Source organism: Coptis chinensis, chromosome 7 (assembly GCF_015680905.1).
Source record: "Coptis chinensis isolate HL-2020 chromosome 7, ASM1568090v1, whole genome shotgun sequence".
Taxonomy (NCBI): domain Eukaryota; kingdom Viridiplantae; phylum Streptophyta; class Magnoliopsida; order Ranunculales; family Ranunculaceae; genus Coptis; species Coptis chinensis.
The window spans coordinates 10,891,955-10,919,135 of record NC_141462.1 but is presented as its reverse complement, the minus strand read 5'-3'; the positions used below and the strand labels follow the sequence as shown (position 1 = coordinate 10,919,135).

The 27,181-nt window shown below is 40.1% G+C and overlaps 1 protein-coding gene, 2 long non-coding RNA genes and 1 pseudogene across 6 annotated transcripts; 2 read left to right on the top strand and 2 right to left on the bottom strand.

Annotated features, from left to right (window-relative positions):
* The first annotated feature begins 4,250 nt into the window (after window positions 1-4,250).
* On the top strand, window positions 4,251-5,764 carry LOC147485971 (ubiquitin C-terminal hydrolase 12-like). Its single transcript, XM_086573616.1, has 6 exons — window positions 4,251-4,400; window positions 4,506-4,683; window positions 4,848-4,949; window positions 5,032-5,103; window positions 5,462-5,527; window positions 5,618-5,764. The coding sequence occupies exons 2-6, from the start codon at window positions 4,663-4,665 to the stop codon at window positions 5,762-5,764; spliced, it is 408 nt and encodes a 135-aa protein (XP_086429742.1). The 5' UTR covers window positions 4,251-4,400; window positions 4,506-4,662.
* A 10,234-nt stretch (window positions 5,765-15,998) lies between these two features.
* Window positions 15,999-18,383, top strand: LOC147485970 (uncharacterized). The gene is made up of 2 exons (XR_015202181.1): window positions 15,999-16,119; window positions 18,165-18,383. It is a non-coding gene; the product is annotated as an uncharacterized LOC147485970 (long non-coding RNA).
* A 1,663-nt stretch (window positions 18,384-20,046) lies between these two features.
* On the bottom strand, window positions 20,047-24,696 carry LOC147485969 (uncharacterized). Of its 3 annotated transcripts, none has more exons than XR_015200763.1 (4): window positions 24,254-24,696; window positions 23,015-23,165; window positions 21,871-21,993; window positions 20,047-21,234 (listed from the first exon to the last, which is right to left on the bottom strand). It is a non-coding gene; the product is annotated as an uncharacterized LOC147485969 (long non-coding RNA). The 3 variants fall into 3 exon arrangements; XR_015200762.1 differs by having other exon boundaries at window positions 22,958-23,165; window positions 24,254-24,694; XR_015200764.1 differs by having other exon boundaries at window positions 20,047-20,705; window positions 22,958-23,165; window positions 24,254-24,694.
* Window positions 24,697-25,371: 675 nt separating this feature from the next.
* LOC147485968 (metalloendoproteinase 3-MMP pseudogene) lies at window positions 25,372-26,544 on the bottom strand (annotated as a pseudogene). The gene has a single exon (XR_015202987.1). The product of XR_015202987.1 is annotated as a metalloendoproteinase 3-MMP pseudogene (transcript).
* Window positions 26,545-27,181: the final 637 nt, after the last annotated feature.

The following is a 27,181-nucleotide window of genomic DNA, read 5'->3' as shown; positions in this document are numbered from 1 at the left end:
GCATCCATTCGTGGTCGCCTTGATGTTGTTGAATTTGCAACATCGTCCACCGGCCTTTGCCTCTTTGCCAGCTTCCTTCTCAAGTTCCTGTTTAAATTTTTGACTCGTCAGTAACTCCCACTCAACCGTATTAGGGGTGAATTGGCTGTTACTATCACCTTTTCCGCTAGTTGGCGTGAGAGTAATGTCCACGTCCATATCCATGTCAACTGAAGGATTGACATGGACAGACGGCGGACCGCATGGAGGACTACTGACTTGTCGGTTTTCTTGTTGCAAGGCTGTTAGGGTTGGTGCCGGCGGTTTCAGACGGCCTTTTATGGAGGCGGTGGCGGCTCTTCTGATTGGATGTTGAGAATTGATTCTACTACTAGGAGCAACTTGATTGTTCAACGGTTCTTGCATTGGCCGATTTGAATTTCGAGGGTTACGAGCATTATTAGCGGGAGGAATATGTCGACTATTTGGTATGCTTCTTGTGCTTACCATCTTGATTGTTTCACGTGATAATGAATTCTAAATTCCCCACAGACGGCGCCAATTATGTTTCGACAATAAACTGCTTCAACACAACGAGAGCAATGGTAAAGAACGCACTAAGAAACAGAGGAATTTGATGTTGGAAGAGATGAAACTGAACCAAATAATGGCTGCCTACGTACCCAAGATCTATTATCTAGGGATCAAGTTTCCACGTAGTTCCTTATGAAAAATAGTTTGATATTTATAGAGGTAGAGTAGAGAGTCCTTGTAGCTCAAGTAATCTTGTATCTTGAGTAATTGTGATAGAGTATAACTGTCAACTGATAACTATCTCTTTGATAAGAAATGAATCTAGACATAAATCAACGTATATTAGTGGCAAGCCATGTGGCTAAGGTTCAGCCTTAGACACATGAGTTAATGGGCCTGTACATTGATCCATGATATTGCGAATTGGGCTTTAGCCCTGTTGATTAAATGAATAAAATAGAGACCCCTACTAATGGACGTTTGCCACGTAGGTGGGGGTCGAAACAGTCACATTATTGTCTTATGAAGCAGTTGTTGTGTTCTCAAAAGTCTATTGTGATGGTCCACGTGGTTTACAGAGGGACCACTCAATCACTTTAATTATGGTGTGTGCGGCGTACCGGATAACATAAGTTTTAAGTTTTGGGGGGAAACCGAAAAACCTTTGGGAACTGAGACGTCAGCTTGTTCGACACGGCAACCCCAATTTCAATCTTCAGTCTCTCGCCCCTAATTTCTTCTCAAACTCATAAATCCCCAATTTTCTACTAAAATCCCCTAAATCATGACAAATCCTAAAACGAAATGCCCCAAAACTGAAAGGTTCTTTTTTTTTTGTTCCATGCTTTTATACACTTGACTTTGATTATAGTAAATTAGGTATTGCAGATTTTTCTGAATAAAAATTCTTAGTAGGATTATTCCTTTGTCTGGTATTTGAGTTTTTAATTTAATACTCGAGTTCTCTGTGTTTGATATTGGGTCGACCGGATTATATTTAGGCAGTATGCGTCTAGTTTTTTTAATTACCTATAGCCATAGTAATTTTTATCCACGCTTTGTTGTCCTGATACTATCACACTATGGCTTGATGTGTGCTGCGTAGTGGAAAGAGGAAGAAACCTGACGCACCATCCTTGGCAGGAACAAAGATTGCTTGCCGCTGCTGTCCAAAAATGCTTCAAGTGAAGCTTTTCCAAGGGTTTGATATGGAGGAAAAAAGCATGTTTGCATCATCCCCGTTTGGATTTCTACTGAATGTTGATGGCAATGTGGACCCTCAAGATCCTAAACAAAGGAAGTACAATCATTTTACCCACCCCCAATTGGTTGTCTCCATTCTGAAAAGATGAATTGCACCATTGACTTACAAAATTGGGAACAAATATATCAGTTTTAATTCTTTCAATTTCTCACTACTGACCGGGCTTTCCACCGACCGTCCAAGCAACAAGTATTACGATTTGAATCCCCATAATCCGACTGATTTCAGATTGAGGTATTTTAAGGACAGTTGGGGTTCATTATGTGGTCAAATTCAACTGACTGCTATTGAGCGAGCTAGGGAGGTGGCAAAGGCTAATTCATTACGCCATGTGGAGATGAGGAATGATATACATCGCCTTAATAGGTTGTACACCCTTGGAGCTTTCCTTATACCTACTAGGTCGAAATGAGTCAATGTCAGATGGGTTGACATTGCTGCTGATTTGGAGGTGTTTGATGCTTTTCCTTGGGGGTATCTTGCCTATGAACTCCTTTGTAAAAAGTTGGAAAATTTGTATCATAGTATTACTGACCACTTTCTCCAACGCCCTACCCAACAATATACTGGCACCCTCCAGGGTTGTGCCCTTGTATTCACCCTTTGGGTATTTCTCCACATTCCGTCTCTGGAGGCAAGAAGGTTGGATCCACTGACCTTCCATGGTTTAAAGGGTGGGTCCGAGTTGCTGGACACAGCTGCCGTGGCAGTGTTTGGGATAAAAAGCTTGGTAGTGAGACAAAACTTCAAATTCTGGATCGGTTAGACATTCCCCCAGTTGTTAGGGATGAACCGGTGGTCAGAGATGCTTTGGAGGTGTGTATTCATTTACCCAAGTGTTCACAGCCTTGTTACTTCTTTTGTGTTAAACATATTTTCATGTTTGTTTTAATATTTTTATGCTTTATTGTGACAGCGAGAGAGGCTCGATCTGACTCCGGAATACAATATCCTGTTGGAAAGAAGAAGCCTAGGCTTGAAGACTGTATCGGTATGGCTATGATGCGGACTTTTTGTTCACTTTGCTATTCTTATACCATATTTTCATTTATGTTTCTTGTTGTTTTCTTTACGTTTATTCATTTCAGGTGATGAAAAATACGGCAGAGAAGCTCCTTGCTGCTGCTCATGCGACTGGCCAACCCGCTATAGTTGTGAGGAGAAAGGCTAGAAGAGAACTTAGCTGTGAAAATAGTGAGGGTAATGGGGAAGTGGATGAAGAGGAAGAATGGGTTGGCAGTGAAGAAGAGTCCACTACAAAAAGGGTGCGACGTCCCACTACCAGGGAAAGCAGGTCCACAAATCTGGGGAGTGTGATGAAGAAACAACATACGGTCATCAGCATGAAGACACATGTTGTTGTTGTGACAAACAATCAAGAAACTAGTAGCACCACCTTTGAAGAAGACACCACCAACAACTCTGAAAAAGAATGGAAACCCTCCAAAAAATAAGGCTACAACCCAAAACCAAGTCCCAAATAGGGTGTCTGGTATTGCTTCCCCTCAGAGGTTGCCACGGTCAGCGATGAAAGTCACCACGAATGCGACAACTTTTTCAAGCAACACCTTGCCCGACACGATGCCTGTTGCAAAATATGTCCAAATCAAACGTAAACCATTGTCCAAGGTAAACAAAACTCCAAAAATTACGTATTTTAGTTTCTAAAATTGAATTAGAAGCATAGCTTCTAAATTCATTGGTTCCTTAGCTATATATTGAGTTGTATGCCTTTGGCCATACTTGGTTGATTGATAATAAACTTTGTGTTTGTGTCAGAAAGGGTTTCTCTCTTTGTGTGTGTGTGTATTCGTTTAATAAATTGCAGGGCTTCTTTTGTGATTCCCTTCTCAATTTTGTGGGTTTCAAGTCTGGTTGTCGAGCACAACAACCGTAGTGGCTCACAAGCAATTAGTTCGTGATTCTTCGGCATCACGTTCATATCTTTATTTCACATAAGTGCATCACTTTGTTTTTAAGTTGATATGGTATAAGTGTTAGCTATTAAATTTGCATGGCCTCCCGCGTGAATTTTGTTTTATATAGTGCTCGATTCTGGTTATTTACATAACTACTAAAAACATGATATTCACATTTTTCGTAGAATATATCATATATGGGTTGTTAAATATAGGCATGGGCAACAGTGGCACGTCATTGAAAAAGAAACGGCTTGCGGAATTTCCCTCAGTAGTTATGAACTGTGATTTTGTTATTGAAGTTTCATTCAGTATTCTCTTGACGTTTCATTATTGAAGTTACATTAAGTAACTCTGTAGTCAATTACTAGTCTTTGTTGAGGAGAGTGCAGGATTTGTTTTGTTGACCTAAAGTTTGATTAAGCAGAGGATTAGTGCGTTGATGAGATATTGTTTTGTACTACATTAATGATAATTAGTGGCTCAATGACGAGTTGATTCTGAGCTTCCACAATGTTGGCTAACCACTTAATGTCACTTATAAGTATAACACATTGAATGGATTCTGTATTCATTTATTTTCAAAGAAGTGTTCTTAGGCTGTCCATACATATTTTAAGCATAATACACTTGATGTTTCTTTCCTAGGTTGTCCATTTCCGATCACTTGCGAAACCAAAGGAGGATGCTTTTTGTTTACAGCTGTAAGCAACTTACATTCCTACTGTTGTCATTATTATGGTCTGAAAATGTAATGTTTTTGGTTACATATTTTATTCGATGTGTTGAAACCCATTGCCCTTTTCCAGATCGAATATTTTCAATTATGATGAGGTGGTGGAAAGTGTTGCTCGCCAACTTCTTGTTGATGTTTCATCAAAAATCAGGCTTACACCTCACAATTGTTACTCTCAGCAACCTGAACTAATTCCTATTAGGTACAGGGGTGTGGATCATTTGTCTGATATGCTGGTCCAGAACAACCAGGTGATACATCTATTAGTCTGGATTTCTGAGGCTATCTGGATAACTGTTTTGTTTTGTTTTTTTTTTTTTTTTTTTTTTTTTTTTTGTTTTTTTTTGATATTGTTTTGTTTGAACAATTATGTTGTGCATGACTGAACAAATCTTGATGCACTTCATCCACACAGACTGCTCATATATTGTACTATGAAGTATTGGACATTCCTCTACCAGAACTGGAATGCTTGAAAACGCTGGAGGTGTCTTTTCACCATGCGACAAAAGATGAAGTAAGTGTATGCACAATTGGCAGAACCTGGCTCGTTTACATTTATTGTTCATTTAGTATGCCTGATCCTGGCACATTTTCAGGTTGTGACACATTGTATTACACTTCCAGAACATAGCACTGTGGCAGACCTGATAAGTGACCTAAAAAGAAAGGTAATTATTGCTACTGTTAACTTTCGATCATCCAACTCAAAAACAATTGGCAATGAGTGGAGCTGCCCGAGGAGCACATATTCATATGTATTCTCTTGCGAGGCTTAAAATTCCCTATGTCGGATCATGTATGCTAGGTTCTCGTCCTTGTAGGTGGTAGGGATGAGATAGATTTCCTGAATGCATGTTTTATGCTATCTTCTCATCCTACTAGAATCTTACTTGAAAGTTCTATGGTTCGCTTACACTATGCTTAATTTCTGTTTGTTCATCATTTTCCCTCCTTATTTCCTGAGCTACCTAGAAACATCTTGGTTGAATTACAAGTCAGGTATCCTGGTTGGTATTTTGGTAACAGGTTGAGTTGTCTCATCCTAATGTGGAGCTTAGATTGCTCGAAGTTTTCTATCATAAAATCTATAAGGTTCGGAAACTTTTTATTTCAATTATTGTTGGTAATGTGCACACTGCCCACGTCATCTGAGAACACAATTTTGCAAATGAATTCTTGCAGATTTTTCAAACTAGTGAAACGATTGAGAATATAAATGACCAGAACTGGACATTATGTGCAGAGGCAAGTTATATTTTCTCTGTCGAACACCGATATTTGTTAGTAGTCAATATGAGTCTTCAAACCCATATTGAGATATACGATTAATATCACAAGGAGTGGGCTTACAAATTACTCTGCCAGTGAAATTGTTTGATTGTCCGTTTATGTCGTACCACAGATTCCAGAGGAAGAGAAAAACTGTGGTGCTCATGATCACATAATTCATGTTTACCATTTCACCAAAGACACCTCTCAGAATCAGATGGTAAGTTTAAATATCAAGCACAACTTGAGTTAGAATAGGTACTTGTCAAAAGTTCTTGCAACTTTGGGTACAAGATTTCGACCTATTAGCCTATGCAACTTTGGGTACAAGATTGTATCAAAAGTTCTTGCTAATAGGCTGAAAGGGCTGTTGAACAGGATTGTGTCTCCATTCCAAGGGGCCTTCATCAAAGGAAGGAGCATTGGGGACAATGTAGGTCTTGCCTGTGAGGTGTTCCACAATATGAAAAACATGAAAAATAAGGGAGAGGGATGGTGTGCCCTTAAACTAGACATGGCTAAGGCCTACGATAGGGTGGAATGGACCTTTGTGGATAACATCTTTGAACAACTTGGGTTTACTAACAAGTGGAGAAGCATGATTCACCAATGGTTATCCACTGTTTCCTTCCAAGTTATGCTTAATGGCTCTCCTTTGGAGAAGGTGATTCCTGAGAGAGGGCTGAGACAAGGGGACCCCTTATCCCCATATATCTTCATCTTGATCTCGGAGGCCCTCTTTAGGATGATTGCTAGAGATGAGGTCAACAATGAGCTTCATGGTGTTCGGATAAGGAGAAATTCTCCGGCCCTAACACACTTGCTCTATATATGCTGATGACTTAATCTTATTCATTAAGGCTAATCTTGCTGAAAGTGGGCACCTTAAAAAGATCCTTGAGGATTACTGTCATGCCTCTGGGCAGAAGATTAACTTTGATAAATCCAGTGTTTTTTTCAGTAGAAATGTCAATTATAGACAGAAGATTAAGCTTAAACGCTTCTGGAAAATGAGGAACTTTGACCCAAAAGAGAAATATCTTGGTGTCCCCATTATGCTTTCTAGAAAAAAGCTGAGGACTTTGATTTTCTTGTGGATAAAATACATAGGAAAGTCAAAGGTTGGAAAGCCAGAGTGTTGTCTCAAGCTGGGAGAACTACACTCATCCAAGCTGTTATCCAAGCCACCCCTCTATATGTTATGTCTACTTACTTGTTGCCTGTCTCAACATGTAACAAGATAGACAAAGCTTGTAGGGATTTCTGGTGGAATGGAACAGAACTATCAAAAAGTGTTCACACCATACGGTGGGAATAGATTTGTAAGAGCAAATTTGAAGGGGGCCTGGGGATCAGGAAAACAAGAGATATGAATGTGGCTATGTTAGCCAAACTACCCTGGAAAGCAGCCACAGACATTCACTCTCTGTGGACTAGAACTATGTTCAGTATTTATGGAAAGAAATGGATAGGAGATGTGGAGAAACCTCCCGACCAAGCCTCCTACTTCTGAAAGGGCATACATCAAACCTTTAATTCCATAAGTGGGGGGCTAATATGGAGAATAGGACAGGGATCTACCACTTCCATTCTGAAGGATCCATGGCTAAAATGTCTTGATAAGCCTATGACTTTAGAAGAATTGGGAGTATCGGATGATTCTCTGTCCAATTTGCATGTGTCTGACCTCTTTTTGTCAGATAATAGTGGCTGGGACTCAGCCAAACTTAATCAGCACTTCCACCCTTTCATATGCCAGCTGATTCAAGAGATTGTTGTCAGACCTGAGGGTGCAACAACTGATAAAATGATATGGGCTATGGAAAGGTTTGGGAAACTCACTATTAAGTCTGTCTATGATTTTCTGAGGAGAAATAAAAACTCTGAGGTGGGGCAAAGTTCTAGTATGAACTGCATAGCCCTTAAACAAATATGGAAAACCCCTTTGCCTGCCTATATCCAGATGTTTGTCTGGAAAGTTTATATGAATGTGCTCCCTCTAGGAGACAGGCTGGCTGAAAAGAATATGAAAGGGGACTTCACATGTCCTTTTTGCTATAAAGAGCTTGAGACAGCTGAGCACTTATTTTTCAACTGTGACTGGACTAGAGCAGTATGGTTTAGCTCACAAGTGGGATTGAGAATCAATCACTTCCAGCAACATCAAAACTTGAGGAAAAGAATTGATATATGTTCCTGTCCTGGTGCCATAGTAAAAACAGTGAGATAGCCTTGGCTAGGACACACATCATGTACCTGATCCAACATATTTGGAAAGCTAGAAATGAAGTCAAATTTGACAACAGGAAGGCAAATAGGGACCGCATCATCAGACTGAGCAAAGGATTGGCAGACAAGTGCTTCGAGGCTTTCAGAGAAGCTCTTCTAAACCCTCGAGAACCTTCTATCTCTGATTATGATTTGAATAATGTGTTTCCTATAATACCAAATGATTATATTGTGATGAGATTTGATACATCTTTCTGCAGGAACACAGGATGGGCAGGAGCTGGAGCAATCGCTAGTAACAGCGAAGGGGATATAGTTGGAGCTGCAGTCAGGAGATTCAAAGCTAGGGAACCAGGGGAAGCAGAGATGGTTGCAGCTGAAGTGGCAGCTCTGTTGGCTAAACAGCTGGGACATAGCAATTACATTTTGGAAGGTGACAATCGGGAAGTGATCAAAGCGCTTCAAGGGGATGACTGCCCTTGGTTCCTAGAGACGCTGAAGACTTCTATCTCATATAACATTTTGGGTTTGAACTCATGTATTTTTGTTTGGAGAAGTAGGACTTTTAATGGGGATGCAGACACCCTAGCAAAATGGGCTAACCATCAGCTGGGTGGGTCCAAAGTGTATGCTTGATCAGAATTGTGTCCCAGTTCACCTTTAGGTGGTTTTATCTAATCCAATTAGGTTTATATCGAAAAAAAAAAAAAAAAAAGAATAGGTACTTGTCCACGTAAAATTTCTACCATTTGGATGCCCTTGTTTTGAAATCTTGTAATGTGTCTACGAGCTGGTTCAGAATTTTGGCAAACCATTTTTGTTGATTGTAGGGGAGCAATATCCTCATTAAGGAATATAGCGCACGCGCGAAGCATAAGTGAACTCAGGACATCGACCTCCAAGACCGATCTGCGAGCAGCTCCCTTCATGTAGGTGGTGTAGGGGAGCAATATCCTCATTAAGGAATTTAGTGCACGCGCGAAACATAAGCGAACTCAGGACATCGATCTCCAAGACCGATCTGTGAGCAGCTCCCTTCATGTAGGTGGTACGCCTAAGCTCGTTCAAGGATGTCTCAGGACGAATAAACGGCTGGAGACAGAATGCCTCAGATAAAGTCACCACCAGGTGTAATCATTACAAAAATCTTACTTGTACTTCCCACCACCGGGAATAGGGACTACCGCACCAACTTCTAATCAGCCCACGATTCATACTAAAACCAGCCCAACACACCTTCATAATCTCCATCCTACACATGTGCAAGAGGTACACGTGTCTCTAGGATCAACACTCCCTTAGGCCTATAAATACCACCTGCTTGAACTACGTGAGACCTGATTCTTCTCTCCCCTAAAAAACCAAGAGAGGATACGTAGGCAGCTCGCTCCTCAGCGAACTCGGTCTCTCCAGAAAACCTCAACCTATTTTCCTCTCTTCATTTTCAGCTAAAGAAAAACCTAAACACCCCTTTACATTGGCGCCGTCTGTGGTCTCGATTACTTGAGAATCCACTTTCACACTACTCAAAAACTAACAATTCTCAAGCCCACGAAGCATGGCAAGCCTCGAAGCTCAAGTTCAAAACCTCACAAACCAACTGGGTTTAACAAATGAGAGCATTTCCTTGCTCAGGCAAGAAAATGCGCTTTTACCAAGTAGGCGCTAACAAGCAACAAACCGGTAACGCCGCCGAGAACCAACATCAACGGTTAATCAACAGATTAACGAATTATCGCAAAGGATCGGCCAGAGTGCAGTAAGAAAGGATGCGACCCAGATTGTTCAAAAAATGCTCAAGACATACCGCGCATCTCCGTTCAGTGTCGAGGTCCTCAGTAAACCCTCTCCTCAAGATTTCATCCAGCCACGTTTCCCAATGTACGATGGCAGCATGTGCCCCGGTCAGCATGTGGCTCGCTATATCCAAAGTTTGGCGCTTTACAGTTCCCCCGAGTTTGATCACCTTCACTGTCGATTATTTCCAGCCAGTCTCAAGGATGGCGCACTTGATTGGTTCTTCTCGCTTGAGCTTGATTCTATCAAAACCTTTGAACGACTTTATCGATCCGTTTTTGCTATCAATATGTGCCAACATGCTAAAGAAAGCGGATCTTGACTCACCGTTGTTCGGCTATCATTCAGGGGAAGACGAAACCATTCGCCAATTTTAGGACGGTTCAAGGCCGAAGGCGTTATGTATGGAAAGCGGCCCGAAAGAGTCTTTTGCCATTAATCGGCATTTTCTAACGCCTATCGAGTGCGTAATACCGACCTCTCCAGATCATTGATGAAAGAGCGCCCAGAAACACTGTCCGAACTGTATGCTCGGGTCGACAAGTATATTAAGTTGCAAGAAAGTTTGAAGTTCAATGGTTTAGTCGAGGACCAGGAAGTGGCAGCGATCTCTGATCATACCTCGCGTGCCAAAAAGCGATCCAGGTCGCTTGCACCAAAGGCAGCTATCCGACCAGACAACAGCAGAGAGTTCGCTGTCTTGACACGCTCCCCCAGTTACATACTGGACAAGATCCAGCGCACCTCATATTTCCGACCAGATGTGAAGCAACCAATAGATTGACCTGACAAGCCCTACTGCGCATTCCACAAAGCAAAATGCCATGAAACCAATGAGTGCTGGGGGCTTAAGCACTATCTTCAGGACCTTGTGGAAGCTGGTCATATTAAACAGTACACCAATATTCCTGACGGAGATTTGCGCCATAAACTTATGGCTCGCCGAGTACGCAGTCGATCTCCGCCTCACCGTAACCACCAAGAGTTTCAAGCTCGCCCTCAAAGCAGAGGACGTCCCAGAGACCGTTCTCGCCACGAGAGAAGACAACACTCGTCAGATCGTGACAATGCTAGAACCATTCATATGATTACTTTCCCCGATGATTCTGTAACCTCCTCCAGAGAGAAACGACGTCGTGTCGGCGCTCTTCCGGAAGTGTATCATTTCACTTCCCAGGCAGCACACGCTCCGCAAAGCTCAGGTCGCAACTCAGGAGATATCATTTTCACATAGGCCGACCTCAACAAGGTCTGCCTCCCTCACAACAACGCACTTGTCGTCCACGTCAAGATTAGCGACTAGACAGTAAAGCGCATCCTGATTGACCCTGGGAGCTTGTGCGGCATTTTATTTTATCACACCATTCAAGAAATGAGTTTACCCAAATCAGTCCTCATGGATCCGATTGCCCCCCTTTATGGATTCAATGGCTCCAGGGCCGACCCCATCGGTGACATCATACTCCCAGTATCGGTAGGGTCTAAAGAAGACAAAGTCAGCTGCAATACACGCCGTCCGCGGACATCAAGTCGTCCTATAACGCCATACTAGGCCGGCGGTGGATCCATCAAATGCAAGCTGTACCTTCAACATTGCATCAAGTTCTCCGTTTTCCAGGCCCTGGAGGAATGATGGAATTGCGCAGCAATCAACTTGAAGCGTATCATTGTAACCAAATCCTATCAGCAAGTAAGACCGACAGTGGACCAATCCACCTAAGGAACGAACCCACCAGTTATACAATGGCCAAAGACCTGGTTACCGAGGTCAGAGCCAAAGCATCAAAACAGCACGCTGGGGGATCCAGCAAGAAGGTTCAGTCGTCTGTTTTAGCTCCAAAAGTCAGCCCAACCATTGTCGATCCATCATATCGGATCTCAGAAGTCGCATCAGTTGTTGTCAATCCAACAGTCAAGACCCCAGAAGTCACCTCCACTGTTGCTGTTCCACTAGTTAGCACCCCAAAAGTCGCATCGTCATGTTTCGCGCAACAAATATCAATTCCGGAGGTCACCCCAGACTTTATTGTCACGACCACAGCAGCCATTCCAGCCCCTGTTGTCGTCGCCACAGATATCGCTCCAGCTCCTGCGGCCAATTTCACTCTCCCTCATATCGATAAAGTATCACCATCTGAAGAAGTATCAGCGCCAAAGACAACACCTCAGCATGCAGACAGAGAGCGAGTGAACCTAGGAACTGATGACGATCCCAAGTTAGTATATGTAGGGTCTAACCTTGACCCCACACTCAAGGACCAACTTGTAAACTTTTTGGCTATGAATAAAGATGTTTTCGCTTGGTCGTATATCGATGTACCCGGAATAGATCCTAATGTAGCATGTCATAGATTAAATGTAAATCCCAATGCTAGACCAGTTCGCCAATGGCCTCGCCGGTTATCCCTGCGGTTTCAGAAAGCCATTAATGACGAGGTCGACAAACTCAAGCAAGTCGGTTTCATCAGAAAAGTGGACTATCCAGATTGGATCGCCAACATCGTCGCGGTCCCCAAAAAGAATGGAACAGTTCACCTATGCGTCGATTTCACGAATGTCAATCAAGAAACACCGAAAGATAGTTTTCCCCTACCTCGCATTGACCGACTTGTCGACCAAACCTGTGGTCATGAACTTCTCTCCTTCATGGACGCGTACAGCGGATACAACCAAATCCCACTCGCTGAGGAGGATCAAGAGAAGACCTCGTTCATTACCGAGCAAGGAATTTATTGCTACAACGTTCTCCCGTTCGGCCTTAAGAATCGCTGGAGCAACGTATCAACGTCTGGTAACTGACATGTTTCAGGACATGTTAGGAGATACCATGGAGGTTTACATCGACGACATGGTCGTCAAAAGCAAGAAAGCAGGTGACCACCTCACTCACCTCGAGCAAGCATTCTCCAGATTACGCCGAACTCGAATGAGGCTGAACCCAGAGAAATGCCTCTTTGGCGCGTCCTCCGGAAAGTTTCTAGGATATCAGGTGTCACAACGAGGGATTGAAGCAAATCCAGATCAAATCCGAGCGTTCTTAGACATGCCCGATCCACAGACAAAGAAACAGATATATAAGCTGTCAGGTATGGTCGCTGCACTCAACCGATTCATATCCAGGGCGTCAGACAAGTGCCGACCCTTCCTACAACTCCTCAAAAAAGGCGAGTAGTTCTCATGGAACGATCAATGCCACCAAGCATTCGCCACTCTCAAAGAGTACCTCACTATAACCCCCGTTTTAGCCAAACCAACAGAAGGAGAAACACTGGGGCTCTATCTTGCGGTATCAAACTTTGCCATCAGCTCAGTTCGCTTCAAAGAGGACAACAACTCAGAAAAACCGATCTAATTTACAAGCAAGACGCTCACACCAGCGGAAAGGAATTATTCTTTCCTTGAAAGAGCCGAACTTGCTTTGTTGTATTCGGCAAGAAAATTCCGGCCGTACTTTCAATCACATCCGATCAAAGTACTTACCGACCTCCCCTTGAAGAAAATCTTCCACAAAGAAAACAAGACTACTCGTATGGCAGTATGGGCCGAAGAACTCGGCGAACACCATATGGAGTTTGTACCTCGAACTTCTCAGAAAGGTCAAGTCGTCGCAGATTTCCTAGCAGATTTCCCTGTCGATGACCCAAATTGGGAACTAGAAGCGGAGCTCGCAGACACAAAGGAGCGTATCAAATCAATCTGGTCTCTCTTTGTAGATGGCTCTAGCAACCCTGGAGGGAGTGGCATCGGAGTCGTCTTAGTGTCACCCGATGGAACTATGGTAGAGAAGTCAGTTTGAATCGACTTCGCAACTTCCAACAATGAGCCAAGAAGTCACAAACCAGTTTCGAGAACGGTATTTGCATATACGCTCTCAGCTGGCCCTCACAGATGATTACCCCCCCCCCCCCATTCGGCGGGTTGTACTCCTCACTACGTACATTCTCACTCAACCGTGGTTCGTATATCTCTAGATCGGGAACGTTGATCCCATACTCTGCCCTCAGTTCAGAGAACGAGCTCACAGCACGACGATCCACCGTCCTAGGGGGCAACTCACTTGATGACGAACTCTCCCCTCGACCTGACGTACTGGCCACAGCACCTTCCGACCCAGATCATGTATTACCCTCGTCTACCCTAACTCCCTCATCCAACTCAACCTGAATGCCAACACTCACCGATTCTTCATTGTCATCCTCATACTCACCACAACTTAATGAAACCTCCCGAACCTCTTCTGATCGAGTATCGTCAGAATCAGACATTATGACGTCTCCTTCTTATCAACTACCCAAGCTTAAACCCAACAACCTAACACTGACCTACTTACTCAACAAATCGCACTTGAACAAGAAGAAAGCAAATTGAAAATGAAAGGCAGCAGCAGCAGAAGCACTAACCTGAGAAACCCTAGCTTGCGTTTTTGCTGGAGAAGAAAACAAGAAATACTTTTTCGAATGTCCCAAATTTGATTTTGTACAACCGCCCGTTCAGTTACCAAGAAGTTATGATTACAGCCTATGCTCTAGCCCACACACGTGTTCCAAGGACCTGTCTTCTCAAAGTTCTGAATAATGCGGCGACACGTTTCTTTACCAACTGCTACGATTCGGTCACGTGCCAATCACGGGCCAACTTCCCTTTCCCGCCAAATCATCATGCCACATGGTTCAAACTTTACGGCATCTCAGTCAGAACGTTCACCATAGCTCGCTCACGCTTCACACGAACTTTCGTTTTTTCTCTCAGCAGATCGCTTCCATGGATATAAACAATCTACTGAGAGGGGGCTGTGTAGGGGAGCAATATCCTCATTAAGGAATATAGCACACGCGCGAAGCATAAGCGAACTCAGGACATCGACCTCCAAGACCGATCTGCGAGCAACTCCCTTCATGTAGGTGGTGTAGGGGAGCAATATCCTCATTAAGGAATTTAGCGCACGCGCGAAGCATAAGCGAACTTAGGACATAGATCTCCAAGACCAATCTGTGAGCAGCTCCTTTCATGTAGGTGGTACGCCTAAGCTCGTTCAAGGATGTCTCAGGACGAACAAACGGTTGGAGACAGAACGCCTCAGATAAAGTCACCACCAGGTGTAATCATTACAAAAATCTTACTTGTACTTCCCACCACCGAGAAATAGGGACTACCGCACCAACTTCCAATCAGCCCACGACTCATACTAAAACCAGCCCAACACACCTTCATAATCTCCATCCTACACATGTGCAAGAGGTACACGTGTCTCTAGGATCAACACTCCCTTAGGCCTATAAATACCACCTGCTTGAACTACGTGAGACCTGATTCTTCTCTCACCTAAAAAACCAAGAGAGGATACGTAGGCAGCTCGCTCCTCAGCGAACTCGGTCTCTCCAGAATACCTCAACCCATTTTCCTCTCTTCATTTTCAGCTAAAAAAACCTAAACACCCATTTACATTGATCATTCATGATGGCGAAACTTTAGCTGATGTTAAAGTGCGTATTCAAAAGAAATTGCGAGTCCCAGTTCCAGACTTGTCCAAGGTATTTTTCACTTGCAGATTATTTATAAACAGTTAGAGACCTTATTTCAGTCTAAGTTCTACTATGATGAATACAAACTAAACATACATGCGTGCACATTCACACTTTCTGTTGGCGTTTTTTTATATTGGCATTGGTATTGGCATTTGTATTGGTATGGACTTCTACAGTCTAGGAGTATATGCAATTTATTCTGAATTTAAAACAAATTCTTTTGGTTAGTGGAAGTTTGTATATATCTCATTGGGTCGGGCCGAGTACCTCCAGGACAGAGACATTGTGTCTACCCGTTTTCAGGTCTCTCTACCTGAACTTAATATTTTTACTTATATACTTTTCCATATAAATTGACATTTTTTGGTATGTATTGACAAATGCTTCTGTTTGCATTGTTTCACCCACATAGAAGAGAATGTTTTGCACCGTGGGAGCAGTATCTTGGGTTGGAGCACTCTGATATTGCTCCAAACAGGCTTCATGCAGCTAATCAGGTTCAAACTTTAAACCATTAGGTTTTAGCAGAGAATCTTTATAACACCCCGTATTTTATTTCGTTTATTTTTTCTAATAATAATAATAATAATAGATAATAGATAAAATAAAATAGGATAAGTGTTAGTGGAAATAGGAGACGTGGGTTTATGGGATAAACCTTCTTCCCTATTTCGGGGGTTTTTGTTTTTAACAGAAAGAAAACATAATAGGGTTGGAAAAAAAAAAATAAGCGAGGGTTTTAGAAAAAAAAAAGGGAGAGTTTGGCTAAAAGAAGAAAAGGAAGAGTTCTTCGGATAGCTAGCTGACAGTTGACTTCGATCTTTCGGGGTATCGCTTTCGGGAAGCTGTTCGGTTTTAAAAACTGTGAGTAGTCTGAACATGTTCTGTTAAATTCTTGTTTAGTGCTGAATCATCATTTTTCTGTCGACTGTAAAGGTCGGAAATGTGGTTGTATATACGTGTGATTGTTTGAACTAAATGGTATAAAACAAAGAATTATATAAGATTGTTAACGCAGAGAAACAGATATACTGTAAACTCGTCGTCTGATATTGATGGAAGTTGAAGATTTATCTTTTTGTTTAACCAGGAATGAAATCGAGTTTCCATTGAATGATATAGTTAATTGTTCTTATATGGACTCAAAACTTAGTGCTTGCTGCGAGTGTAAACTGTTTGACTGATGAAGTTATATCCTTGCCTTGTTGTTGTCGATTGAATGGTGGTTGTGGTGTTTTTCTTGGTTGTTGGTTGTGGTCCGGTGAAGAATAGATGGGTTGTTGTTGCCGGGGGATGATGGGTAGATTTGATTGTTGTTTGGTGTTGTGAATGTGGAAGGAGGCGTTAATGGCGTTGAATGCCATTGGTGAGCAGTGAGGTTTTTTTTAGCTTGTGTATACCCTAAAGTTTTGGTTGTTGATGGGGATCAACACCCAACTGTTTGGTGGTGGATGGGGTGATGGAGAGGGGACGATTGGAGCTCTATTGATGTCGATCTCGATTTTTTACAGTAAGTCGGAATCATGAATTGACGGTATAGGTAGGTGGGGTTTTTCGTGGGGATGAAAACCGCGGGGTTCTTTTTGGTTATAGCTGGCCGGTGGTGGTTGTATAGGCGGTGGAGGCGCTGGTGGAGAATGGGAGTGAAGAAGATGAACAGTACATCACGATTTGGGCTTGAGCCAAATCGTGATGGGCTTATATGTTTTGTTTGGATTTTATTTTTTGGACTTAATTTTAGACTATGGGCCTTAGGCTTTGGGCTTTTAGAATTTTGGAGTTTAGGCCTAGTTGACCAATGTTGACTGTTGACCCGAGTTGACTGTTGATTTTGACCAGGGTTGACTTTGACCAGTTGACCCAAATTTGACTTTTACCTAAAATTATGATTCGGTCTATTAGGATAAGTTTAGGACTATTAACGTGTTTGATTTTAGGCTAGGACCTTCCTAAATATATTTGTGTACGTGTATTTACTGTTTTGTGTTTTTTTTAGTCTTTTACGATACACAACGCTATGACACTAAGACATCCATATAATTAATAACGTGTAAACCAAAAATATATGAATCAAGATACTCTTTCGTTCTCTGAAATAATATATGAAATAAAGTTCAATAATGCGTAAACAAAATTTACCGCACTCTTTTAGAACTCTCCACGCCTCAAGTTTTGGAATTGAGTTTTATGACTGTTGATGTCATAGGTTAGGTGGGCATTTATTGAATGTGCCATAAATGACCCGTTAGCGTTATATATGGGTATTCATTGAATGTGCCATGAATGACCAGATTGTTTGGACTACCCTAGAGAGGAACTAAGGTATTCGCCTTGCGAGTTAGTTGTATTCCTTGAGTGTACGAGAATGTAGGGTTGGATATTCCTTGAATGTGGCGGGAATGACCTAAGGTACATAGGTTGTGAAATATGTGTATAAGAAAAGTAATTGATTAATTAATAAGAGAAATTAAGTTGATTGTGCGAGTGTGTTTGGGTTTACTTTTGAATGCCTAATATAATATCTACAAAGGTTATATAGAAGTTCTAACTTTCTTTTGCAGGAGGGTAGGACTTAATAACATTTTGTGCAGGGACGCGATCCTACCCTTATATAGCAGTGGATATCGGTAAGTTTTAATTAAATGATTTAGATATTAAAACGAGTTATTTGAATGAGTTAATATAATGGAAGTTTTGCTTGGGAAGAAACTATGCCGATTGAAATGACGGAACTACCTGTCTTCCAAGCTGAGAATGATTAAGTTATGGGAAAATATAAAGTGATTGTTTGGATAATTAAAGTATGATAATGTTTATCTGTGGTTAGTCTACTCATACCAAGCAAATTCCATTTTGTCAATCCATGTTTGCTTTGTTTTGGCAACGTGGGTGTGTTATTGGGAACATAGGTGGAAGGCAGTGGAACCGCGGCGTTTGATTTGGGATTCTTGCCTAGAGCAGTCCGTTAGTTTTCTTTTAGGTCTGATTCTTATTGGAATGATGTAATAACGTAATTTACATTTTTAGTATGACATGAGAATACGATGTTGAGGACCTGTTATTCTTAGAGTGGTTTGATATTTTATTGGGGTGGAAGAAAGTCTTTTAATAAAGTGATGGTTGAGGAATTTTGGAGATTATATTTGTGGTTAAGATTGTTTATGATGTGGGTTTTAGGTTTTGACATGTGTTGTATCCACCTCGTCATAGTCTGGGTTTTTAGACAATTGAAAAGTGATGTTTGAGATATTTATATTTCAAATATTCATTTTTTTAATTGTTTAGAAATTCGGGCTGTGACAATCTTGCTTTGTGACTTTGTACATAGCGCATTATTCTTGTGTGACGATGAAGACCCAACTTGATCCATTACGAAGATATTTGTCATTTAGTGCCTTTTATCATATAAATATATTTTTTTTAATTGCCAAATATGACGAGTTTTTTCCCATTGTGGAATTTTGCCAATTCCCATATTGCTAAAAAGGGTATAGAAAATACCCAGCAATGGTTTTTCTTTGTCAGTCGAACAAGACGAACATTGACAAGTGGGTCTTAAGTTGTTTCAACTTGACTTCGTCCAAGAGTTTGCTATTACAAGATTTTTTGTCAGGGATGTGTTGGTCAGTTGCTTGATCAATAACTCCTTGTAGTTAGGGGTGGGAATGGCCGTGTTGGGTCGGGTTCGTGTCATATCATATTTGGGTACGTCGTAGGAGAGCAAATCCAAATCCGATTTAATTACTAATCGTGTCGAGTTTGTCAAACCCAAAACCAACCCTAAGCCAGCAGGTCAATTTTAGATCAGTTTCGGATCGGATTCACAGACAATCTGTATGCAAAATATTTAGAATTTCACAATTTTATTTATAAATATATATATATATATATATATATATATATATATATATATATATATATATATGTATTAATTCTAAAAAATCATCCATAATTTAATTACATATTAATGAAAATTGAATAATAAAACATATCTTTATCGAATGAATTAATATGACAGCTAATCTTTCTCTTTTTAGTCGTTTATTTTAGATAGTTGGGATGATAGATGAGATTTTAGATCAGTTTAGGATCATATCGGATTCACAGACAACCTGTATGCTAAATATTTAGTATTTCACGATTTTATTTATAAAAAAAACATATATATATTAATTCTCAAAAACCATCTATAATTCAATTACATATCAATGAAAATTGAACAACGAAACATACATTTATCGAATGAATCAATATGACGGCTAATCTTTCTCCTTTTAGTAGTTTATTTTAGGTTTTTGGGATAATGAGATTTTAAAAAAATAATGAAACTTATCTTAAAACAGGTTATACAGGTCACGGGTTGATGACCAGACCCATTAGACCCGAGAACTAATTGGGTCTATTATCAGGTTAATATATGTGACCTTAACCCAACCCATTTATTTGACGGGTTCGGCGGGTCAACCCTTAAATGACCCAAAAGCTTTTTTTCCCAACCCGAATCCGCTAATTTCGTGTCGGGTTCGTGTCGGGTTAGCAGGTTATGTACAAAACTGCCACCCCTACTTGTAGTCTACAAATCTTGAGTTCCTACTACTTCCCCTTTTCCCAACGGATTCAAGAACGTAGGGTGTATTATGTGTATATGTAACAGGAAAAGTTCATTTTTATGATTGCATGCTTCTTGACTAACGCTGTATTGTACATCTTCCCTATAGCTTTCTATTCTGCTTATATGCTTGGGCTGCTACGTTAGAAGGTTTCTATTTGGTCACACTTTGTCAGATTTAATAAATTTTACGATCAAATTTGGGTATTGTGATTGAGTAATTCCCAATTTTATTGTTTGAGTATGTGATGATGTGAATGCCACATGTAGTTTTCTGTCACTAATGTACATGAATTTCTCATTGACAAGCTTTGGCGGTTGATATCGGTGATCAGTCTGCAATAAAAAAAGAACTGATACAAATGTTTCACTCTGCTGGTAACAAAATGTTGCTGTACTAAAACTCTGACGTTCTGCCCCGCAGGTGATGAATCCCTCCTTAACGGCACCACTTATTTCGGCAACTGCATCACCGACTACAAACGAAGATTTAGAATTATCCATGGCAATCGCTGCCTCTATCCATTCCTCCTCCATGGACGAGAGACCACTGCATCCCAATGCACACAAGAGCGTTCTAGTTAGCAAACCAGTTGATTGGATCAACTCGTCAGAAAATAGCTCCACTCCCAACAATCGGGCCCTACGAGAGGACCTGCATCTCCTCTAGAGAGTAGTAGCAGCAGGTGGTCGTACAAGCCAGCCCAAGTTGGCTACAATGGATGGGATGTGCCTGAAGGTGGGCCTAGTAATAGTGAAACTCAGCAGAGCATACCTTCAACATGTGTGATATGTTTGGATGCTCTAATAGAGGGGGCTTGCATCCTTTGTGGTCATTTGTCTGGATGCATGTCATGCTTGAATGAGATCCAAAGTAAAAAGTCGGGGTGCCCAGTTTGCCGTGCCAAGATAAAGCAGGTTGTAAAGATCTATGCCGTTTGAGTGTCAGTGAAAAATGCTCTATTGCTTTTATGGCCTTGTGTAATTATTTGTTATGTCCTCAAAATACATTCGTGGTTGTTCACATTCTCCTAGATGAAGTTTAAAAGACTACAGCTACGTGCTGCTCAGTCAATGTTAGTGTGTGGCCATATTTATCTTCTTTCTACGATAGTATTGTCAGTTTCCACTTGCAAAGTTCTATTGGACGATGTTTTGCCGGTATTGAAATGGCTTCGTTTCACAAAATTGGTTCCAATTGTTTGTTACTTGTGATTTTATATTCTTACCAATCTCTCTTGCACCTTGCCTTGTGTAAATATAACCAATTGTGTGTAGCATAGCCTCACCAAAACTTGAAATTGAAAGAAATGTAATTCTGAAATCCAAAGATCATCCCCTGCGGTTCACCAATATTGAATCCAAACTGGCTGGAGGGAATAAGTGGTGAAAACGTAAATGAAACTAAGCTCATTTAAATTACTTGATCCAGAAAAAGAAATAGGTTTTTTATCCATGTCATACGATGAGAGGACATAGTCTATAAGCTTAAATGCAAAAAATAACTGGAAGTTAATACCAACGCACCCCCAACCCTCCTTTTCTTGTTTTGTCTATCATAGTTTCTATTCAATATTTTTTCCTTATTCAATTTCCATGTTTTCTAAATTTTGTCAACTGCTCAAATCGACCAAGAAGAAAAGGACCACCGTTGTCCTGGACTCAACAACTCAAGATTGCAGTTGATATTGCACGTGGCCTGAACTATCTCCATTTTGACCATGAGCAATTTTAGTGGAAGTGCTTGTAAATCTAAGGTCGTGAAACCAATGACGTAACTTGCTTTCATTTAGTGACCTATCAAATAGATATTTTACAGAACTGCAACTGAAAAAACCTTCTTATTAAGATGAAGCAAAAACAGACAAGGGGCTTAATGTCAAACCATATGTGGAATATCCTCTTATGCAATTATGTACCAGAATGACATAGTACTTTTTCAGGGAAAAGAAATTCAACAATGGATATGAACAGTAAGTATAGTTAAGAAGCTAGAAGTTTCATACTTGTTTGTAATCTGTCGCAACAAAAGCACTCCTGATAAAGAAAACTAGAACAAGCAAAGATGTTGTTCGAAGGAGACTGCACATGCACGATCTCCTAGTTTTTGGATCTGACAGCAGAGAAAACTGAAAACAAAAGGCAGCAAAGAACATGAGACATCTTTTCAAAAGGTAGAAAAAGTAGAGAGTTAATCCAAAATGCAAGCAAAACTAAGAAAAACAACAAGTAACATATAATTTTTCTTGAGTTTCTAACATACTAATAGCAATAGAAATTCAAGGTAACTCAAACTAATGTCAATATCCCAAGATGAAGTATGTTTTTTTCTTTAGTGATTTGACCAAGTTTGGGGATCATGGTAGAATAATCGAAATCTATATTTTGGTATTGATATCAGGAACTAAATTTCAGGCGTAATGCTCTAACAGATGGACAAACAGGATCAGAATAATGAGAAATCTCTTTCATATAAGGCATAGTTATTCTTCATCAAAACTACTTTACCCCTACCATATGAACTGTTGTACACTCTCAAATTGCAAAATTTGTACTACAAATCGTAGATAAACTAAGCTCAAACAATGAGCAATACAGAATCACAAACATGAGAACAACATAACTATATAACATTTTTTTTTACACAAAGGTGGAATGATTGTAGAGTCTATTAAGGACACATTAGGAATACATTAAACATTGGAAGTTGAGAACTTCCTGCACTAGCCACTCCATGCCAACACTTGTTGTATGTATTGTGTTATGCCTCCATGTTAAGATAAAATAAATAACATTATCTATTACCAAGTTTCGCGCATATGAGATCAGAAATCTTACCTTATATTTGAGCATTTAATACATTAACTACATAAAACTGCTTTTGGGAAAAAACTTAAAAAGGCCTGAAAGGATATGTTGCTTGCAAAAAAATCTGATTACAACTGCATTCTCTTCATATGTATTAAGTCGTGGCTCATGAGATATGAACTAAAATATACGATTACAGCCAACTAGCAAATATTAAGTACTTGAACTAAGCTTTCTTATATAATCTGTGTCTTATCATATAAAATAATTCAGAATTCAACAAACCTTATCAATCACTACGCAAAAGGTTAAGATAAAAAAATGCAGAACTATTAATTTCACTTGACAGAAAAATGCTTGATCCTCCAGTGGTGATGCTTGGAACCTTATCAATCCAAAGCTTTAAAAATGGTTCAATTATGTTTCTAATATAGGTCACTTCGTTGCCGACAATGTAGTTGGGTTGTAACAAAGTCCCATGTACATCATTTTCCTGTGTATCCAAGAGACATGCAATTTTTAAACGATATGCATGTAATTTTAAACGATATATCTAAACGATAACTACGTGTATATAATTCATGATTTCAACACCATGCCACCAATGTTTATAGCATTTAGAAACATAAGTAAACTTAGATAAATGAACTAATATAAAGGGATAACAATATCAAGAACAATATCAATGAGCACAGATAAACACCAAACAAGAAATGGCGGGCATGAAATCCTTACACCAGGAAATGTTGTATGAAGCTAAGCAGGAACTTTACCTCAAAACCAAACTTATGTGCATTCGGAGCATTTGGTGCTTGGGGGACAAGGATAGCGTGTGACTTGCGATAATCATTATGTTCGTTATTGTGTCAATACCCGTCGGCACTTGACACATGTCGTTTGGTTTAAATACACAGTGTCCATAGAATACCCGCCTTCATACGAAAAAAATGATTTGTATCACAAGTCCCATCAGGTCATCTACTGCCTTTAACTGCCTTTCTAAAGCTACCAAATATAGGGGGAGTGATCCTCATCAACTCCCACATTAATGAAGCAATTTATCAAAAAATACTCCAACTTTACAAAGAAATACAAATGTCTTTTGTTAATGGATCGACTATGATAAAGGTAATTATCACTATTAAAATCAACATATTACAAGTTACCAAACACAAAACTTTCATTTTAATTTTTATCATATTCCCCAAAGCTCTTCTTTCAGGACACCAAACAAAAAAAATTCCCACCGCTAAACAACATCATTAGCATTACGGTATTACACAACGTGATTGCCTAACAAATAATCGTCAACAATATCAACACGCACAATGTTGAATTTGGTCATTTTTAATTTCTAAACTTTTAATTATGCATCTAGGTTTCATTACCAAACGCAAAACCAGCTGACAAATCAATGAATCACTAATTTCGAATCTGATTACAATACTAACATGTTTAACGAATTTCGAATATGATTACATGTTTGAAGATTATATGAATTAATCATTGACAGATTAAAAATTGTCAAAATCTAACCTAATCGCTTAACCATAATAACTGAAATCAAAAAATTGAAATTACCTGAAGAGATTGTAGATTTGATGTGATTGAGATTGTACATTTGATGGAGAGAGCAATTTGAGGATCGATCAAATATTATGAAGAGAAATTGAGGATTTTGAGAGGTTTTCTTATTTTTGTGAGAGAGAATAAACAACTTTTTTTGGGATGATTTTTTTTTATTTTTTTTTTTCCTATGGGTTCTGATCTAACGTTTACGGGGAGTTCAACGACGCGTGTTGGGCATACTCACAAAAAGACAAAAAAGAGCATCGGTAGTCTTGTCTTGTCATTTCTTTTTAAATCTGGTGTAGTGCAAAGTCTTGGGTGGGTGACTTTCTTGGTGTGAGCTCCAAGAGAAGTCATTTCGGATAGAGAGTAACTAGATTAAGGTGTGACTTCTTAGTGAAATCTCCCAACAATATAATTACAACTTTAGGGACATTGTTATGCATGCATTGGCATGATCATCGCTGAGAAGAGGAGCTTAGGGGAGTAGTTTGGGGTGTCTTTTATTTCTTATATGTATTGGTTATTTGTTTCTGTCAGAACTTGCAGGTCATGTAAGTGAGGTCCTCTCACACTGGTCTGCCCTTTCGGCTGGCCTTCTTGTTCTTTTAATACATTTAATAAAAGTAACTTATAAAAAAAAAAAAAATAAATAAACCACCGTACATCTTGGCATTATCATTGTTTTCAGTTTTCACTATCTCTGAAGTCTAGAGTCCAAGTTGCAGACTCGGAGAATTTATCAAAGTCGTCATCATCGGCATGACTGATTATTTCATAGTGCAAAGAATTTATCAAAGTCGTCATCATCGGCATGGCTGATTATTTCATAGTGCAAGTACCCAAAATTCTCAAGGTACAGTATTACTTTAGGTCATGTACCCCCTTTAAAGTTTTTCCCTCGTGGCATCCTTTAAAATGCTTGAACTCTGGCTTGGTGCTATTGGACTATATGGAACGAAGGGCTTGAATAGTGTAAAGTGTAAACAGGAAGGAGAACAAGAAGCAAAACAATGAAACAAGAATTGAAAGATTTGAAACAGTTAGGAAAAACAAGTAAAGGTGACCAGAATTGAAGTAACAAACTATGGTCAAAGCCAAGTAAGCAGTGATAGATATATGATTGAGTATTGTTTATAAATAGTTTGAAACTTTGAAAATTTATTTGTTATATCATAGCATCCAGAAGGGGGATGAGCCCTTACATAAAACAAACACATCCAGTACTACTTTTAACATAGTAGCATAGAATTTACTAACACATGATAGTCTCAAACACTGATCACAACAATTCTAGATTATCTATTGTACAAGGCTTTAATGCCTTGAACGTCGTCTCCATGCAAATCCCTTTTAACGACCCCAGAACGAATTCTCGGGTACATTATGGCGCCCTCAACGGAGCTATGTCCAAGCCCAAGCAGGTGACCGATTTCGTGCAAAGCGACAGTTTCCAAATCAAATGAACCAACAACAGGACCGTTAGCCCAACTCTCATCTGCATCATAATGGAACCTACCATCTGTGGGTGCAAAAGCATGAGCTAAAGCTCCACCTCGTCCATCAAAGGGACTTCCATCACCATGAGCGCCACTGTGAACGCCAATGGTAAGATCTGAAGTTCTATAGTCTTGAACTTCCTCGAACGTAAAATGTGTGACTGATGACCACCTCCCGAAGGCTCTTGCACATATTGGACTCAAAATGTCTTTCCTCGTTCTAGGGACGAAGGCGTACCTAAGATGCGTCTTAGTACTTGGCCACTTTTGGAATCCAGGGAAGAAAGAATAATGGGACACAGTATGAAGAGTACCAGAACTATGACGGTCTTGTTTATTTTTGCCGGACCGCATAGCACTTGTTCCATTTATTATGTCGGGAACTCCACATCTAGGCGTCATCATTTTTGTCACTGTCTCAGAGTCGAGAGTCCCTGTTGAATTAAGATGGTAATTGAGTTGGTATGTCTTGATTGCGGACTCTAAGAGTTCATCAAAATCGTCGTCATCAGCGTGGCTGTTATTGGTGACTTTATCATAGTGCAAGTACCCAAATCTCTCAAGATACTGCTTAAGGTCATGCACTCCCTTAACAGTTTTTCCCTTGTGGCATCCTTTCAAATGCTTGAGAAACTCAAAGGGTTCTGGCTTGGTGCTATTGGACTTAGAGGGAAGGGCTTCAACACAAAACACTGGAAGGAGAACAAATATAAGAGCAATGAAAGAACACAATTTCAACGCCATTCCAAATCTTATAACTTGAGAAATTTAGTTCCCACTGCTTCTTGCATTTCTCCCATGTACGTTGAGGCTTATTTATACACTTTGAAGGACGTACAGGCACCTATAAGTTTAAAACTGGTCATTTTGCATGTCAAACACGTTCATTTTGGACTAAACTAACTTAGAAGACCGGGCAATAATAAGACTGTCGTAACTTAATTAAGACTTTGCTAGACTTGAGATTGTCGTAAATTTTGGACTAAACTAACTTAGAAGACCGGGCAATAATAAGAAGTCTGCTGACATTTTCATACAAGAAATGGGGAGTGTAAACCCCTTCATATCGGCCCATACCACATAATCTCCCTATTTATCAGTTCATATCACAAAAACTCCCTGCTTTTCAATATCAGCGAAATTCCAGTCCGATTTCTATTTACTATTTTATTTTATTACCTTTTTTACCCTTCTTCCATATTTGGATCAGATCTCATTGCTTGAAGCTTCTCATCCAAATTAAAAACCTCCTTCTCCATTTCATCGACCTCTTGACCAAAGATCATTTTTCGCTTCCAACTTCTCAACAAATTTAGGCATCCAACTTCACAAATGAATCGTCATCACAACTTATGATCATCATGTACTCACGCGATTTGAACAAAGCCAATTGTAACACCAAGAAGAGAAGGCCAAGCATGAGGAGTACCAGGTGCTTTAA